This window comes from Boleophthalmus pectinirostris, unplaced genomic scaffold, assembly GCF_026225935.1.
Source record: "Boleophthalmus pectinirostris isolate CB_2022bp ecotype Guang Dong unplaced genomic scaffold, ASM2622593v1 HiC_scaffold_5, whole genome shotgun sequence".
NCBI lineage: Eukaryota > Metazoa > Chordata > Actinopteri > Gobiiformes > Gobiidae > Boleophthalmus > Boleophthalmus pectinirostris.
In genome coordinates this window covers 19,043,290-19,063,288 of record NW_026571404.1, presented here as the reverse complement: position 1 = coordinate 19,063,288, position 19,999 = coordinate 19,043,290, and the positions used below count along the sequence as shown (strand labels likewise).

At 37.9% G+C, this 19,999-nt stretch overlaps 1 protein-coding gene across 1 annotated transcript in view; it reads left to right on the top strand.

The window, feature by feature from the left end:
* Positions 1-19,999, top strand: part of itga9 (integrin, alpha 9) — a 62,977-nt gene that overhangs the window by 25,800 nt on the left and 17,178 nt on the right. Inside the window, exons 16-18 of the mRNA XM_020921420.2 lie at positions 16,645-16,797; positions 17,938-18,014; positions 18,818-18,965. Coding sequence (XP_020777079.1) covers positions 16,645-16,797; positions 17,938-18,014; positions 18,818-18,965 — 378 coding nt within the window. The remainder of the gene's footprint in view (positions 1-16,644; positions 16,798-17,937; positions 18,015-18,817; positions 18,966-19,999) is intronic.

The following is a 19,999-nucleotide window of genomic DNA, read 5'->3' as shown; positions in this document are numbered from 1 at the left end:
CCCCTCAGGCCAAACTGTTGAAATGAATGAATATTTGTATTATTTTGTCTGGTCTGGCTTTGAACGACATTGTGGTTGTGTAGCAGACATAAGCAGAGGTGAGATTACAACCAAACCCCAAAAGCCACACATGAAGGGGAGGGCTTAAACACAGCTTTACCAGACTGTTTACAGGCAAATATAGTCTTTAAACTGGATGAGCAGACAAAAAGTGAAGGTCCTGTCCCTCTTTGATGACACGCTCCTCGCTCTTCACTCTTAAATGATTTGTCTTCTTCTTGTCCTAAACTTAAAAGAATCACCATAATCAGAGGTGATCCTAGTTCAGCGCGAGGGCTGAACCTGCCTGGCCAGATCGTGTCATTTATCTTGCTCAAGTGTCTGCCCACATGAGTTAGTTGTCCCGTTCCTTGAAGAGGTATGCTAATAGAAACCAGCTGAATTGTCCTGGCTGCATCCTCTGGTGGGACAGGGGGCACTGCCTTACCCTCCTGCAGTTAAACCCAGAGGGGAGTCCCAGCAGGGCGCGGGACTGTGCGTAAAACTGAGGCACATGTTGGCTCAACCTATGGAAAAGCCACGTTAAAGGAAGGATTGCACAAGTCTTGACATTTCAGAACGATACTCATGTGGCCATGTGGAGTTTGTTTGTTGACTTTGTGAATTTAACACCTGTAAAAACTGGGGGAAACTCTGAATATAAAAGCCAAGCAATTGACTTTTGGATCACCTCTGATGTGGATAGTATCATTACAGATCATTTGAATGGTATCCAAAATGTATTAGAGAGATAGCAACCTAGTATGAAAGACATGATCCCGTAAAACAAATGTTTTATTTAAATGTAACATTAAAATGGAGCTGGACAAAATGACAAAACTAATCACAATTAATCACTTTTTTTTTTCTTTTTTTCTTTCATATAGACCAACCAGAATTATGGAATGCATTTTGTTTTGTTTTGTTTAAAAGAAATAAAAATAGCTTTCAGTATTAAGTCAAATTTCTTCTTCCAAAGTCTGAACCCTGCTTCAAGACACATGCTTTTACTGACAGAAGATTGGTGCTGGACCTCTCGATTAAAAGATCCAAGCTTATCATTCACAATCATAACTGCCTAAATCTAGACTTAAATTCTGTTAATTGCCTCATATTAAAATTGTTTAACTGACATGAAACAAAAATAAATCAAAAAATAAAAACCTTCACATTTAAACTACACATTTGCAGTAACATTTGGTTCTTGAAAACAGCAGAGCAAAAATGAATGACTGAACCTTGTAAACTGAATCTATAACCTCATGTAATAATACTATCACAGCACAGAAATACCACCATACTAAATTTAACCATCTAATCAAACTCAACTCAAGCCTGGCCTCTCAGACATCATGTGCTGTGCCATAACTCAGAACACACACAGCATAGGAGCTAATAGTTGAAAACACAGCATTTTCCAGCTCAGTAATTCCTGCTAAAATTATGCAAGTCTTTTATGTTGATCACTTTAAACATGTTTTCATTGGCATCAGCTCACCACATACCAGAGAACCAGATGTTCTTTGTTTGGTTATTTTTAGTTAAATAAGCTGTAGGCTGGCCTTAACTACAGTTGTACCTCACAGTCGGGAAGGTGAATTCTGGCAGAGATGATTGATGCATAATTGCAGAGGAAGGGGCTGTGTGTAACATGAAAATAGAGATTTGAGTTGAGAGATTCTTCATTTGGTTGTGTTTTACTGAGGAATTTGGTGCTGCAGGGTTTAGCAAAGAGCTGATGGACAGAAACAGCTGAACTTAGAATTATGTGGTGAGGAATATATCAATAAATTGGATGTGCTTCTAGTGTAAAGTGAGGGCAGAATTCGTACCAGGATGAGATTCAAGGGGCACTTGAGGTCAATAGATCATTTAAACTTGCTAATCCAGCCATACAACCTAGTACACAGTGCCTACCCCAAACACAAATCAATTAAGTTGTACCAGGAAGGGCATCTAGCAAAAAACTTAAGCCAAATGAATTTGAATATTCCTGTGGCACATGGAAAGTTGACATGGTTGCTTGGCTTTTATTAATTCAATAATAAATGTACATGGTGGTAGAGTAAGAAGTTTTCACTAAATGGTTATAATGGGTTGAAACGCAAAGTAAATATATTGACAACTTGTGTTTTTTGTTTCCTGTGTTGCTATTAAAATAAGCATGCCTACTTGGATAATGCTGTTTGAATGGGAACTGGGTAATGCAAAATAAGTTTTAAAACTATTCTGAAACTATTTTGGTATGAAATATAATGAACATCGTGTATATAATGTTTTGCTTAACCTTAATCCTAATCAAATATGCTATTGCTACTACAACAAAATCTCTCTTACTGTGTTAATAAATGACACATAATGCATTTTTTTTATGTCTTCCACTGTTCATAGACTTGCATGTATGAACAGGCAATGCCCATAGTTACTGCAAAACACATCAGTGCTAAATAAACTGTCTTGTCTCCATAAAATGCATAAATACCGTCAGGGATATGATTGATTTGCCTGACTTTACATTGTCCTCTTCGGTCTATGTTTAGAAGATACCCATTGTATACTGAAACAGGTGCTACATTACTAACATCATATTGTGAATTATCCCTTTGTATAAACTATGGGGCAATCATTATTCTTTATGTCAGTGGCCATTTGCCTGCAGAGCCCTTTTTACTGCCCGTTATGCCTTGATTTATGATTTATTTGACTAAACATGCCAGTTTAAGTCTTCCTTGGCCCGGATACTCTAAACTGGTGCGTGTGATAAAAATGCATTGCGTGTTTACATCACAGAGCCATCCATCCGTTGGCATATACAATGTGCGTTTTTATTTTAGGAGGGTCCTGGCCCAATGGAGCGCACGTGAGCCCTGGAACCGTGCCAAATAGGCCCCTGTCCATTTGTGGTCATAGCTGGTATTGTGTATCTCTCCTTCGGCACATCTCAGTCTCTTAGGGAGAGCTAAAATAAGCTGCTAATTCCCTGCTGCTAACAGTTGTGTGTTTAATTTAGATCATAAACTCTCCTACACTACCTTTAGCCGTGGCCTATATTCCAGTGTCTATGTGAGTGCCCTATGTCATGGCCCACTGACATGCTGTAAACCACTGGGGTATTAAATGGTCCATCAAATGCTATTCTGGGACCCCAGTAACAAATTGGACGTCAGGAAGTTAAGGCTATATATTGACTGCAGTGCTTGAGTCTGATATGCTTGGACTATGTAGGTAATGCACAATTACACAAGGAACAACCTAGCGTTTAAAGAGGAAATGTTAGTTTTGACCAGATCTGCAAGAATCTAAGGAACTAAAATGCAGAAGTTTGCCTTTCTAAGAAAGCATGGCAGCTGTTTGGTGCTTCTTGCTTGCATAATGTTAGTGAATAAACTGTAAGGGATCTTGTATAAAAACTGTACACTTAAATGGTTTCCTTTCTTTATTTTATCCACACAATGCATTTTCAGTTGTGAACTATAATGGTAGTGAATTGCTGTGTTGCTCAATAACCTCCCTCTGGATGTAGCCGTAGTTGGTCTTAAGTTGTCTGGGTAAACAACAGTGGGTAAGTATATTTTGTCTGTTTTGCACCATAAATAAACTCTTTAGTGCTGAAAACAGCTTTTATCTTAAATGAAACCATGTTCTGGAAATTTGTGCAATATTTGTGTCAACACCCACTCCATTTAAATCCATTAAAATTGTTCTTAATAATGATAGACAGAAACAGAAACACGAACTTTCCCAGACTTTCAGTTTCCTTGACGGTGTGAGTTTTTTTGCCCTGACGTGAAACCGCAGTAATCCATTCTTTCAAATCAAAACAAAGTGTGAAAAAGCCTTTACAGTTACTGCTTGACCCACGCCTGCTCCTTCCCTGTACACTATAACAGGAAGCCCCGGAGAGAGAGGCAGAGCGTCCTGTATATCTTCATATCCAATAGTCCCCAATAGTTAAACAAAAGTCCCAGAGCTGCAGCCCTAGTCGGCACGTGCTAACACTCTGACACTGCCTGCTTTGTTTGCCTGCCTACAGTTCAGCTCCCTTGATGCCGTGGACCGGTTTCACTTACCCTAGGCCAAAAGAGCTGATACAATGAAAGTATATAGTCCCCGACGTAATCACAACCAGCTGTCTTGAGTTACACATGGCAAAAAGCCTATTTATAAGGGAATATTTGAGGGAAAAATGCCACAATAGTAAATTGGCTGGAAAATGCCATTCAGACATCAGAATACCTCAAGTTTTTTCAGTACGTATTTGTATTGTTAAACTTTACAGGACACAAAAGGAGAGATTTTCTGGTTAATTTTAGCACACAGTTATGTTTTGGTCAGGATTTCCCTACATGGTCCTGCCAGTACGAACATTAGACACCACTTCTGTTGGATTGTCTCGAAATGCAGCCAACTTTTGTCGCACTGTAAAACAAACTTACAAGTGACCACTATAAAGTTGTATTAAAATGTAAGTAAAGTAGGCTATATTGCATTAAACTGGCTCATTAGCCCAAGCTTGTCATTACAACAGTAAATCTTTCACGGTTGGTCATATCGAAGGGGGAGCAAAGGGTGAGCTGATTTTGATGATTTGTTGACTTTGGCTGTGCGGCACGCTGGGAAAAAATGTTTCCGTAGTCTTCTGGCCATGTTACTGCCACCCCATGCCACCACAAGGCAACAGAATGGGTGGCCAATGGAGACCACAATTAAAGAGTTTTATTTGCCATTATGTTCTCCACTTCCACTAAGGCATGACAGCAAGCATTGGGAAATGGCTACTGCACATCACTTGGAAACAGAGGTTTGTAAACAGTACTATTGGCCCGAAAATCAGCTTTACATTTTATTAGATTTTTATTTATTTATTTTTTTTAGCTTTTTGGCCACTGTGACATGGCATAAACAACATGGCATGAAATAAATACATGGAAGTGTGCTGCCATATACAACACTATTCCGTCCATAAATCAGTTAAACCCTACAATGTTTATTTAAAGCTGTGATAAACATTTTTTGATATTGTAAAAACAGCTCTTTGCTACAAAATAAGCCTGCAGCTTATAATAAAATATTTTTATTTCTTGTCAACTCAGAAGTAAGCGTTGAAAGAAGCACCCTTATAGTCTGTGCTTGGGAGGTTCATCCCAGTTTCACTTTTCAACGTGAAAAAAGCTGTTCTAAAGCTGTATGTGCCCCTAAATTAATCCATATGGATATTAACGATGCCCAAGGGTTTGTGAGAGCTACGGAGAATTTAGAATTTATATTAAATATCTTCCTCCTTCCACTGTGTGAAAATAAGGTACCCCATCTTTAAGGTCACTTAGATCTTTTTAAATCAACATATCAATCAATATATGTATAGCATTTGGACTTTATTATAGCGGTAAAGACTTTACTGAAACAATTCCGCTTTATGATCTTTTGTTAATACAGTTTTATGAGAAAGGAAAGCCATGGTCTACTGATTTCGTTTTGCTAATGTCTCTGGGAAGAACAATGCAGCTGCGATTTCGTCACTTCTTGGCGTCTCCCTCAACAACCTGGCTGCGACCCTTCTCTCATTTCCCAGTCCTTGGCCTATTTGTTAACAGCTCCACATAGCTGTGATGGCACAGAGTCAACACCAAATTCTGTTTCCTGTTCAAAAGACCAGGATCCTCCCATCACAGGAAGTCCCAAATATACAACTCATATTTGTTGATGTCCGGCAGAGACTGTAAACTGCATGTGATGAACTGCGCTCACGTGCAGACAGTTTTTTATCAGGCTTTGTCTTCCATCTTCAACAGTGTACAGATTTGGTTTGGACTGAGAGAAGGGGGGCACAGGAAGCATCTGGGCAGCTCCCCAAACAGTATGTCCCTAATACGATACAGACAGTTTACATTTCTCATCTAATTGACATGTCATACTAATAATATATTTTTGTAACATATCTAAACTACAAGTATTCATTTTGACCTCAGTGGTTAATGTTGTCATCTAACTATTGTAATGAAAAGCTGCTATAAATGTAGTTAGGGTTAGTAAATTAGTAGCATCGTTAGCATTTTTAATTATTCACCCACTTCTTCTAATCTTGAAAGAATTAGTCTGAAATAATGTCTATGTTTTATAATTAATTGTGGTAGCCAGCAGATAACAGCTTCCTGTTTATAGCTCAAAATCAGAACATTATGGGAAATCAATTGGTCAAACTCACAATCTGAGATCAAGTAGGTCTTCATCTGTTTGTTTTAGCTCAAAAATAGCATCCCTCTTTATCATTATCGACCAATCAGGGTGATAGTTGAGGCTGCAGACACTCACAACATTTCTTGGAACTTTTTAAGACTTATAATGAAGATGAGATGAACTCAAGAGCTTAATAACTTTGTTACTCTTATCTTTGTGATTTCTTCTTCTCTAGACTTTGTCCTTATATGGTCATGTGTTAGCAGTCCTCCTGTTGTTGAGCTCAGTCATTCGTATCGACCTTTGTCACACTTCAGCACTAATGGGTTAATGTCAGATTGATGAGGCGATGTGAAGGAAATTGAGGACAGCAGAAAGTAACCCAAACTTTCCAGGACCCCCATAGTTATCAGTGCTTGCCTTTGTCATAACACTGTGAAATGTTTCAAAATGTATTCTTGCTAATGAGTAGTTGAAGTAGTAGTCATGGGGAGGTAATAGCAGCAACAGCAACAGTATTCCTAGTATAAGTACATTTTAGATGTGTGTTTGTAATAGTAAGACAAATTCAACATTTTGTCCAAATGGATCAGAATGTCTTTTCAAACCAATCTACCGAAAAAGTGTACATTTGTTGAGAATGAGTAGTAATATAACAAAATAAAATGTTAGAGAAGGTCTGGACAACTCTGGCAGGTCAGAATGACAGTCCAGACAGCAAACAGGATGTTTAGAGAAGCCCATGGAGCAGTGTGACCTGAGGCAGGAGTCGAACTTGGGTTGCTCCTCACATGTGATGCAGCATATGAGACACAACAAAGACACAGAGTCACATGTTTAACATATGAACAATGTACAATACAACTTACCCTAAGAGCATGAGGTCATGTATTTACTTTTATTGAGCTTGAAAGTACAAATGATTAAAAAGTACTTAACTGTAACCTTGTAGCTCATCTTACAGTGGTGTAGTCATTCCGGGCGAGTGAAGTAAGTTAATGAATTCAAATTGGCTGCTGTAGTAGGAAGAATAAAAAAATATCATAGTGTGGGGGCGTAGTTTGGGAGGAACTGGCATGGAATGAGCACATCTGTTTATTTATAATCTCCTGGATGCATTTCAAACTCAGATATGATACTACTTCTGCTATAGTTAGCACTGGCACTAATTCAAACTGTTGAATAGTGTAGTAAAAATAACCCAGGGAAGATTTTGGGCATGCATGAAACCTAAACTCCATGTGCCCAATTTCCAAAGAAGCACCTTTTTCTGAGTCTTTATAAATCCCAGCTGTGGTTTAACTGTCCACGGGTCAAATGGTGAATGCTTTCTGGGTGATGCATGAGAACCTGTAAAGCTTCCTGCAATTTGTGTTTACACGAAGGTTGTTTTAAAAAGCTATAAATTCAGCACGCCTTGGATTATCATCTTTATGAGAGCTGTACAGTTCATCAACTTTAAGATTATTTTATTAAATGTAAAAGAATAATATAACATTGATGAATATAATTAGAGGTATGAGCAAACCATTATAAAACTGAAATGTATTTATAATTGTATATTGAGGTGCACTAAGTAACTTTTCTGATGGGTAATCTGCCACCTATTTGTCTCCATGGAAATGTTGCTTTGTATATACCTTGAATAATCTGCGTTCTGTCTGTGAACAGGGTCGCCTCTCCACTGATGTGACTTGTAACTTAGCCTGATTGTGTTATCTGCTTGTCTCCGTGAAGATTTAAGGTTAATGCCATGCTATAGACCACCATAGTGAAAACAGTAACTTCGTCAGGGAGACAGGTGTCAGAGCTAAACCAGAAAAGTTACATGGTGCACCTTTAACCTTGCATAATTTGAACCAAGACATTATTTATATACAAAAAATCAGCCAATGATCATAAAACAAAGATTTATGTAAAGACATACACTTAACTTGATGCACTTTAATTCCTGCGCTTCACAGTTTTCTACTCACACACAGCCCTATTAAATGTAAAGTATCTATGCATCTGTGAAGGTGTGAGTGAGCTACATGCTGTGTGAAAGCTAACGCTGTATTTACTGATGTTTATCCATAAAACAGCCCATAGCATGACGGCACACATGGTCCACGTTTGTCAATGTTGACTTTCCGATGTTTTCAGCAGGAAATATGCATTTGCTCACGGGACACATTACAACACAGGCCCATATCTTGCCACACTCAAAGCTTGGATCTACTTGATTTACAATTTTGCAAAAACAGAAGCCACAAGTTGAACCACGTGTAAGCTCTTCTGTGCAGCATTCAAAGTTCAGAAAACACTAAGCGGTTGTGGAAGTTAGCCAGTTATTTTTAGAGATATTGATATTTTCAAATGGACTGATAGTAATGGACCTTCAACACATGCAAAGTGTTAGAACATGACACATCGTACTTTAAACTTTGAACTTGTACATGGACTCTACAGGTCGTCAGCCTTATTTCTGGGAATAGTAGTTTTTTTATGTTGAAAGAATGTGTGATTCATTTCACTGGTGGTATTGGATAAAGATCTAAGTAAGACAATGGAAATATTTCAGTTTTGTTTAAATATTTGTGACACAGAGGTCATCAATATCTGTTTGTTGTATTACAAAGGATGAGCTGTTCTCTTGACTCGTTGGATTGTATTGTGGTGCCTCATTCCCATATGGTTTTAATTGTTGGATGTTTCAATGCTGCGTGTGGGGAAATAGTAGCCCCATAGCCTATAAATAAAGTTGTTCATTGGAATAAAAAGAAACAAATGCATTTGCACAATATTTTGTTTTCTTTACCCTGTCTGTAGGTTAGTTTTGTGTACAGAAAACACAATCACATTTTTTCCACAATCAAGCAGCAGCAATAAACAATTTGATACTGCAAGTTTAAAAAAAAAAAAAAAAAAAAAAAATCTGTAAAACAAAATGTCCTTGGTTGAACATCAAAGCAGCAGACAAGTTTGGATACAATGACTACATTTCATAATCCCTTGATGCTGGAGATTTGGGTCCGCCATGCAATTTTCATTCATCATTATGCAATATGATGCAATAAACCAATGATATGCTCCCATATTAGTGGTGATAGTGTTGACAATGATGACCCTTGTAAAAAGTTTATTTTATTTCTAAAGACTTGGAAATTACAATTCTGCTTTGTCAAACTGTCCGCTAACATTTGCATATTCATTCTCATCTTTTCAAGCATTAAATTATCTGGCATGTTTTTTCTCCATCTGTGTGTAACCTTTGTGAGGGAGTTTATCTTTCTCATCTGATCACAGTGGAAACAAAAACAAGTGCAAGTAAATCCACATCAACCACATCCAGCTGATAAGGTTTAACTGCTAGAGTTATACAGAGAAAGAGCATGGGAATGGCAATGAATGTACGTTCACCAACATCCCCAAACAATGTCGTATTCACATGGCGTTATTAACATGAACATTACATTAAATATCTTCTGTCCCACAAATCATGAACTTAACGTCTAACTGAATCATAAATCAGTTTAGATAATCAGCACTTGAAAATAACTACCCAGAAAATAAGAAAATATGTGTAACCATCTTGAAGTAATACAAGTCTGTCGTAATATAGCAAGATAGGAGTGACTACTGTTTTTTTTTTTTATATGAGTGACTCTTATACACTTTTATTGTCATTTACTTCTTTGTTTACACTGCACAGATGTTCATTAATATGCACTGCACAAATATCAACTGATTAACTAAATAAGCACATTGTTGGGTAAAGATCAAATCTGCTTTTTTCAAATGTTCTTCCATATAAATAGCAGTGCATACCGTATGCTGAAAACATTACTATAAATATCTTACGTTTTGCAGGTCATCTCCCTTATGTCCTAGCATACACATAACTGGATTTGAAACTATCCATCACTTAATAAAGGCTATTTTCCATTTTAACCTGAAGTATCTAGTGTTTATCCATTGAATGAAACCGATGCTAGGAGCTGTGCAAATAGCATGAATCTAATGACCTAAAAAGGAGTGTATATACTGTAGTGCATGAATGGTCCCCCCAAGAGTTAACACTTAACTCCTCTCATGTGCAGATTTAAGCATTGTGATTTTGTGGTTTTGGCAGCGAAACTAGCCTTAGTGCCAAGTCAAGATCTCAGACAACTTTGACGTCAGTTTGCCTTCTCCTTCCTGTACCCAGCATATTACTACAGAGGGCTACACAATGGGACCACTTGGTAGGAAGCCATGTTTCTGATCATTTTAACATATGTGTCGTGTGCGAAAGTGAACAAGTCAAAGTCATTCATAAAGTCTCCAGTTTTTGCTCCCAAAGCTTTAAGTCATAGCTGTCATACCTTAATTAGTAATGAAGAAACTAAATAGGAGACATAGGAATATACTCTATGTTGTTTTGTCTTCATAAAGTAATAGTCATATTGTGATTATGTCATAGATCGTCTGCACCTGAAAAGGTTATGGCTGTTTTATATTCTGTAATCTGTTAGGGGTTTCCCGAATAGCTGACGTTCAGAAACTTTCAATCACTTTATTATGATATCATTGTGATTATGCCTTAAAGGGACAGTCGGGAATTTTGGACATAGGACCTAATTTCCTAGTGAGCCAGAGTGTTGGAGATGTGTGGAGACACTTTTTAAAATATTTCATCCAGTCCTTATATTTGCAGAGGTCGCTGGTGCTAGACTAGCACGTGTCAATGGCCATAGTTAGCCTGCCACTAAAAACAGTTTTGCCTACTCCACAAAGCACCCGAAGAAAAACAATTATTATGTCAGACTGTCGATGTGAATTTTTTTGCCGATAGAATAATTTTAAGAAAAACTAACCTTGCATTTGAAGGATATCTGAGCAGCAGCAGTGAGTTGTACTTCCTGATAGAAAGCTTGGCCGTGGCAGACTGATATCACCTAGCACCTATCTTTCCAGCAGAATAAAATTCCATTGCTCCTGAGAATATAGTCCCTCAACATGCGATGATTTACATGATGCAAGGTTAGTTTTATTTTAAGCATTATTCTGTCAACACAGACATTCACATTGAGAGTCTGGTGTAATAACAGATTTCCTTTGGGTGCTTTGTGGAGTGGGTAAGACTGTTTGTAGTGTCAGGATAACTATGGCCATTGACATGCACTAGTCTAGCACCAGCGACCTCTGCAAATACAAGGACTGGATGGAATATTTAAACACATCTCCAGCACTCTGGCTAACAAGGAAATGAGGTCCTATGTCCAAAAGCCTAGCTTTAGCCTAGCTAATAATGCTTGAAATTTTTATGTTAGGGAATACATCATGATTTGTTGATTGTAGAATGATTTCCTAAATTCAACTGCTAAAACATCACATACATCAACATCCACTGAACCACTCCTGGACACTTTTGAATCCTGAATGAAGGATTACACCATGTCAAATACCAAAACATTACCTTTGCTGTCTATGCATAATAATAAGTCTTTCATAATATTCATTTATACTACTAACTGCTGTGTAAGGAAACAGCTTGGTTGGTTGCCATTTTTCTGATAATACCGTGTGAAAGAGCCTTGAGCATAAATGTAGTGAAGTCATTCATAAAGTAGTGGTTCACTAAACTCAAAAGGCACAGCTGCCATATAGAAAGGCTAAAACGGAAATGTTAAAGAATAAATAGCTGCTGAGGTAGGAGCTAGTCTCAGCCATGTAAAATAGATAGCCCCTAGGACCTAGCTCATTACCTAGTCTAAAGGGAGAGATTTTCACAGGTGGAGGTTCGATTCCTTTTTGTTTTGTTTCCAAACACAATGGCAAACTCCAGTGTTGCTTCCTGCCAGTTTACTATTTGGATGTACATAAAGGGAGCATGGGTTTCTGGCATCAAGTGTGTCATAAAAAAAGAAGAAAAAAAAGCACAACACACAACATGTTTTTGTGCTATAGCAGAGAATTTACGGTTTCCAATGTGGCAACTTATGGAAAACAGTTGCTTTCTGTTGGCTGCGTTGGCATCTCTGTGCTATACCTCAAACCATTAATGAGATATGGAGCGTGTGTGGACCATATTTTCCCCAATAAAAACAAGTGAAGAAAAGTTAAAGCGATACATGCAAAGAATCATTATCAGCAATGTTTTACTATTCTGTTGGAAATTGCAGCAACTTATGATTGAACAAATTTTTTAATTTTAAATAAGTACAGACAAATTGTTGATTTATGTTTTGTATTTCCTCTTTTCAACACAATCTTCCCCTCCTTCCACTCATAGGTCCACCACCTGCTTATTTCTATGGAAATTTGATTGCTTTGTCATGAATATTCCACAGGGAACAAGCACTACACTTCATTATAATACAGATTTGTGGAGAGTCACTCCTATTCACAAGAGCAATGATTATATTTTTGAGTAACAGAAACACAGATGTTAAATGTATATGTTTAAAGTCATATTGTTCATCATTCCAAGCAAAGCAATAACATCTCCATGGAGCAGACCCTTCACCAGGAAAGTTGCACCTTTAAGTGCGCCTTTACCTATCCCCTTTAAAGTTCTTTCAATATGCCTTACAGCATTTTGTAGTTAAAACCAATTAAAACATAGTTAAAGCGATGCCCTGCACTATAACGGTATTGCCTACTTAAACTTAATGCTGTAGTTTCTCACTCTTTTGTTGCCGCTCCTGGTGTATTTTGTTGTTTACATCCTTAGCAACAAATAGCAACAATCTGTCAGGCCACCGCATTCAGAACGCTGGAGTCTGAATAAAGAGATTATCTTAAATAGCGTCAGTGGCCCACCCTGTGATTTCCTTTTAAATAAGTGCTAACAGTAGCAGGCTTTGAGTGTAGACTGATTTCCAATGACAAAGTCCTGTATATAGGGCTGTTGTTGAGTTCCTTTCTTCAAAATGATGCTGGGAAGTAGTTAGCTAAAGTGGCTGTCCTTTTTAGCAGCAGCTCAATAACCTTTCTGTTCCATAAATATCTAAATTAAAAACAGGATCAAGAGGTGTCTGTGTGACGGATGGAAACTCGGGTGGAGCTACTGGATGCAATGGTCAAGCATAATAGAGAACTGGCCAAAAGGTTAGCAAACATCCTCTTGCACTCCCTCCATACTTTTCAAGTCTTTATTAGCACATTCTGAAGTTAATATCGGCAGGTCTTTCTATAAAGCCTTTAGCAAAACATATGTACTAATATACTTTTTTCCCTCCCCATAAACCTGACTTGTACTTGGCTGGGAGGAGAGCCTTCACCTGCTTGTTTCCATTCCATTCCAGTATGGCATAACTGTATCTATCTCCATGGATAATATTCCAAAGTAAGGTTTTAACTTTCCATGGAATCAATCTGGTGACATGCCACCTCCAGAAAGTTATGTGTCATTGCTTTAAAACTACTCAGTGCAAAAAGGATATAGTTCATATACTATTTCAAATGCAGAGATTCGAAAAATCTGGATTTTACATAAACATTTGTAACAGACCAAAGACAGAAGATAATCATATAAAACTGGGGTCTCTCTCTGTTGTTTGTAAAGATTGTTAAGATAAGAACAGCGCCAAAATAGCACATAACCCGCATTTTATTTTGCATTTTTTTAAAGTAATGTTTGCGATCCAGCTCGCCATGACATTCTGTTCCCAGTTCCTCGTGAAAACAGCTGATAAGAAGTAGCTGGACTTCAGACTCTGAACTCCCAGGGGGTCAGTTCACTCGGGGGCCAGTGGACAGGGGCCATTTGAAGCCTTTAATGAGTGAGAGGACCCGAGCCCATGTCACTGCACTTAAGTATAGCAGCCCCTGTTGAACACTGACTACAACATTGTGTGAGTTTCCCCCCTGCTGAGCACAAATAGGATAAAAACTTGGTCTAAATGTCAGATCACCCATGCACTATGAACTCTGGGTAATGGAGTTAACCTCTGTAGGCCTATTACTGACCAGCCTCATTAAGGGTGCAGGCAAATTAGAGGTGTCATTTCCTTGTTAACTGAACAGTAGACAGTGTCCTGCTTTACTTTATAGAAGTGATGGAGAAAAGTTAAAGACAGGAAACACACTTTGGAGAGAACCTAGTCCCTACATGCCCTACGTGTGCCTTCTGACAGTAACAGTAACTTTTTAATATCTTGAAAAAATACTATTATATTTCACCTCATCATATACAATAAACATACAGATTACATTACAGTCAGACTCAATAGTTTAAAATATGATGGAAAACGCAAGATTTGAGATTAGGAACAGGTTTAATCCTTAGTTTATGTTTTTCTTTTGATAATTTTGTTCATTAAGATCTCACTTATAAATATTTGAGAAAACCTAAGATGTAAGTTTATTATTTTATTTGTTATAAAATGGTTAATGGTGCTGATTTAGCTTCTATGTTTGGATAGACAGCCGCAAATATTAGTGTCTACACCAGCAGAGCAGCAGTGTTATCGCTTCGCTGCATCATTTCCCCAATGAGCCCAAATCTCTTGTTCTGATCCGCGTCCTGTCCAAATGCCGTCCACTTCCTGTCCTCCCTGAACTGATGACACGGGTGCGATCTCCAGGGTAACGCCCCCTGTCTGTTTAAAGCCCGGGCGAAGAGAAGAGGATGGGCGTGTGAACCCAAACTGATAATGTGATAGAAGAGTGAAAGTTGGCTTTAATGGATAACACAGACAACCTGGTGTGTTGACATAGTGGGTTTGGCTCCATTGGAGAACAGTGCATGAAGAGGATGCAGGTTGTCCATAAAGATTGTGTTTTAACCTCCAAAGTTAGAGCTGTAACCTGTGGGCTGCTTTCAAAGAGTGGAGTGTATCAGGAGTGGATAGCAAAAGGCTCTGTAATATATATATATATATATATATATATATATATATATATATATATATATATATATATCATAGCAAGATTAAGCAGTGTATTAAAATCCTGGTACATGTGTCAATGTTGTTGTAGTAAACAGTTAAAAATGTGAACCTAGTTTGTCAGATTTTGGTCCAACTGCTGTAGACCTGTTTTAGACAATGTTTAGCCCCAAGAAAGTTCTAGTTTAGAAGTTATTTAGTCTTAAAAGGCCTATATGATACTGTCTTCTGTTCTATGTTGTAATATTGTTTCCTTATCAATAGCTGGAGTTGTTTTGTTTCATTCACATGTTTAACACATAAACCATGCATATTTAGGCTGAGATCTTCTCTCAAACAGAAAACACCCTGTTCCACCTTGCGATGTCATGCAGCAATACAGGAAGAGCTCCATTGTGTTTTAAAACTCCATACACCTTCGCAAGAATCATTTGGATGATTTCAGATTTCAGGAATTGCCAATCTATACAAAACTAAAGGTAAAAGCTAGTTGTTAACATGAAAACTACCATTACATGACACCACAAGGTGGTACAGAGTCTTTTGAGCTTTGGGCATGTAGCCAGACTAATAATAAAGGAGTACTCAAACATATGTGAATGAAGCAAAACACAGCAAGTTTTTGAGAAGGTAACAACATTCTAACATGTCTTAAAGCTCAAGAGTCAACTTTGTGTAATATGGGACCTTTAAACTGCTTTTAAATGTTTACTTTCTGGGTGAGAACTATACTTCTGTGGTATGTCTGTACTTGATAGCACTAACACTGAGTGAACTATAATATTTGTTTCTCCATGTATATTTCTGTTCAGAGTACTAATGAAGATGTGAGCTCTCATTTTGTTTTCATTCCTGCCTGCGTTGTTTCCAATTCTGAAGCCAATTCAAACACTTTTTTATAGACATAGATTAAACCCCCAGAAACACGAAGAGCTGATTCTCTCAGAGGCGATGCCAAAAGGTTTTTGAAAAAATCGGTTGTTTTTGCCTTTAAAATGTCTAAAAGATGAATTGATCAGGAACAAATTGGCCTTAATGAACTTGTCACATGAACCTACTACACTGGGGTTATTCACCAAGTACTTTCAGATACAATAAGATTAATGCTCAATTGCCATAGGGGTTAAATTAGCCCAAACAGCTTTGTGAATCTGACAAAGGCATGCATTCATAAATACAGCAATGTTATAGCTTCTATTTAGGAGCACTATAGAAACCTTATTGAGCTGGTTTATTATTACCAGTCCCAAGCATGGATATATTGCATCAGTAGAAGCATTAGCCATTAAAACCTGGGTCAGATGAATGCAAATCACTGCACTTTATTTTATGTTTTGACACCAGTATTGAAAAGGGGAAAGAAGACAGACAGGAGAATCATTGTGACAAATATAGTCCCTAAAACACAACTAGATATAGCAATATATTGAAATTGGCTGCCGGTGCTAGGAAAAGCTTTGGAGTGCATTTTGACAGTAGCATAAGTGGGCCATAAACAATAACCAAATGTACTTAAGTGACATTGGATATTTTCTTATTGAATTATAATTATGCTGCTGTTTTCTCTCTACAGAAAGATGTGAAGGATGTGTTCACTGCCATCTCCTTTGAAGTGGCGTACAGTTTGGGGCAACATATTATCTCCGGACATCAGGACAAAGATCTGCCTGCACTCACCCCTGTTCTGAGATGGAGGAAAGGAAACAAAATAGCTGCAAAGAATGAGGTAAGATTAGATTAGATTAGAGTATAGATACAGACATCAGGGAACAACAAATTATATATATTAGATATCAATATAAATCACCAAGCAAACAAAAAGATTATATTTCTTGAATAAGACTGTAGGTTTCAATTCCCAGACTAACTCACTGACACGCTATTGGAGTTTGCATACAAAAATAAAAATGCACTAGCCCCAAAAAGCATTTTTTCAATTTATTATTCAGTCACTCCCCTACTTCTATTGCCACATCTGCCCTGGGGTAAGCTGACATAAGTGTGACTGGTGGACATTAATCACTCACACGTAACACCACATTCATACATGGGCAAAGGTTCTTGCAGAATGACACAACAATAGCCTTTCTCCATCACCAGAAAATAAGCGTATACATCTAAATTACCTCTAGATAGAATTTCTAAACATTACAGGACCCCAAACATGCACACTAAAATTAATTAATGACCACTACAGCATGAAAGAAAAGCATTCCATCAATACCTTGACATTATTACGTTCGGCCAGAGAAAAATTACATTCTTGTTATCACTCGTGTATATTTTCAGCCAATACACAATCTGACACAGTTCATTTCCTCAGCTGATTGGTCTGAAAATGAATCCGACCCCACACCTCTCAAACGCAGCGATGGCATGTCGTCTCTCAGACCACAAAAGGCGTAACGGAAATGGCCAAAATTAAGGTTGTAATGATTCGGTGTGCGTTACCAGCTTATTATTGTCTATGTTCGCTTTTCTTGAGTCCCATCCAAGAGACTGATTCATTTATTTTCATTTGCAACCACCTCTAACCTACCCCACATGTGTTTCCCTATACTGTCTGCAGTGCTATTGAAAAACGCAAGGATTTGTGTCTTTCAGCGCCTGCAAGTGATCTATCTAAAAATCATCAAAGTCACATTGGTCTTTTCGGCTTGACTTGAATTTCCTGTAAGATTTAACCTAAAACCAAAGAGCGCTATGATTAAAAGAGAGATCAGAAAGTTTCAAATGTATGGGCTTCCTCAGTTACAAAGCTGCTGGTCCAACAAAAGCACAATACTGCCCCCTAGACTAAATACTCCGTCAGTGTGTGAATGCATGAGGTCATATGAACTTTGCCAGTCTCTTCTTTGTTTTTTAGACTTATTTTGAGAAGAACTGCTTGTCTGATGATTGTGCTGCAGACTTGAGACTTCACGGGAAAATGTATCTCTCTGGGTAAGACTTGTGTTGTGTATATTTGAGTGCAGTCTGAATCCTGTTCTGAAGAAGCCGGCTGACGTCATAGGCCATGTGGGTGTGGGGAGCAGGGGAATGACGCATGCTTGGAGGATATCCATATGTTTTTCCATTCCTAGGGAGTTACCTCTATTTTTTATATTCGTACAGTTAGCGAAACTCCCAAGACTCTTCACTAAAAGCATGTCAAATTAAAATACAACCCAAGCTAGGAGTTTTTCTATCATGAGCACTTGACATATACTATATATAACCTCTTAACACTATGTGCTTGCTCCATATACTGGCATTTTCTATCAGCAGCTCTATTAACTTTTCATCTAAAGCAATGTGAACTGCAGTAGCCGGTCTGTTGAATTCATCAGGGATTAACCCTTGTTCCCTAAATTCATAATCTGTGCTGTGCGATGAAGCTGCTTTTGTGCATCAAAATGGAGTAGAATTGGGGCTGAATCTGGAATTAAACCATGATTAAAACAGGAGGACTAAAAGACTAGATCAGGGCTAAACCAGGACTAAACCAGCAATAAACCAAGACTAAACCAGGACTAGACTAGGATCAAAGTAAGAGTTGGCTCTGCATCCCGTTGGTCTAACCCATTTTCCAAGTCCTCATGATTTGGCCTGTTTAAATCTGGCAGTTAAAATATTATTGCCCCACAGAGATCATTGTAGTTTACGTATTGGTTAATCTTTGTCACTATATGCTCTCCCTTTTCTAATATATTTTTATCAAAGTCCCATACAAAAAGTGTATTTATATATCCCTTGTATCTCTACAGAGTCCATATTAGGCCCCATTTAGCTCTGGGAGGAGTGAAGAACATTTCTTTAAATCTGACGATCGCCAACATGGGGGACGATGCGTATGATACCAACATTTACTTTAACTTCACCAGAGAGGTTTTCTACATCAACTTCTGGCAAAAGGTCAGTCACTCCTCAAGTATCCACTGTTTGTTTAGGAACTCAATGTTTATTTCCCAGTTTAGTGTTCAGCAGTTTGTATGTGTTTGTATGTTTTTGTATGAGATCCTTATCCATAATCCCTACGTACAGAAGAGTGCTAATACAGTACTCTTCATGCTAAACTAATGCTTTTCCCACCAAGTAACACCTTCAAAAATATTTGACTTACAGATTTCAACAGACTCAGATTAGTATTGATAAATGAGATAAAACCAGGTGTAAACTGTGATGTAACTAATGTAACTAAACCAGAACACTAAACCAGGACAAATCCTAGGTTAAAATATAATCTTTTACTTTAAAAGTGCACTATGTAACTTTTCCTCTACCTGTCTGTCTTCATAGAGAGGGCTGAAATGCTCCAGAGTATGGCATTAAACATATCTATTGTGCATCTACTTCATTACAGGTGTTTGTATTGGCGAACTATAACTCGAAAAACATGCATTGTTACTGTGAGTGGAGTCGCCTCACCACAGATCTGACCTGGCCTGGTGCATGGAAATAAGCATACTGTGAACTTTCCAGATAAAGCAATAATTTCTCTAGCGAGACCAACACGTCCACCTGAAAAGTTACATGGTGCACATTTTTTAAAAATCAAGTAAACAACGCATTTAAATAAAAAATGTTACTATTTATTTCATGCCCAACTTTTTCGGTGTTACTCATACCTCACCCGCTCCGCCCAGTGTTACTGTAAAAGGAATTAGTCATACATGCTTATACCTCCAATATTGTACATTCTTTGTTGGAAGCAACATTTTTCTTGTAAGATGATGGCTACAGTGTCAGTACAGACTATACAATGAATCTCAGAATCGGCAAAAGTTCAGATCAGGATTAACTAGGCTTTTTAGATGATACAGTGAACTTTTGTGAGAGGCGCAGGAGGCTACAGCTGCCACAGACCCACCATCTCAACACCAGTGCCATAATGTCTGACTTATGGACCATTGAGAATGTATTCACGGTGTAAAAAGAAAGCTCCCATG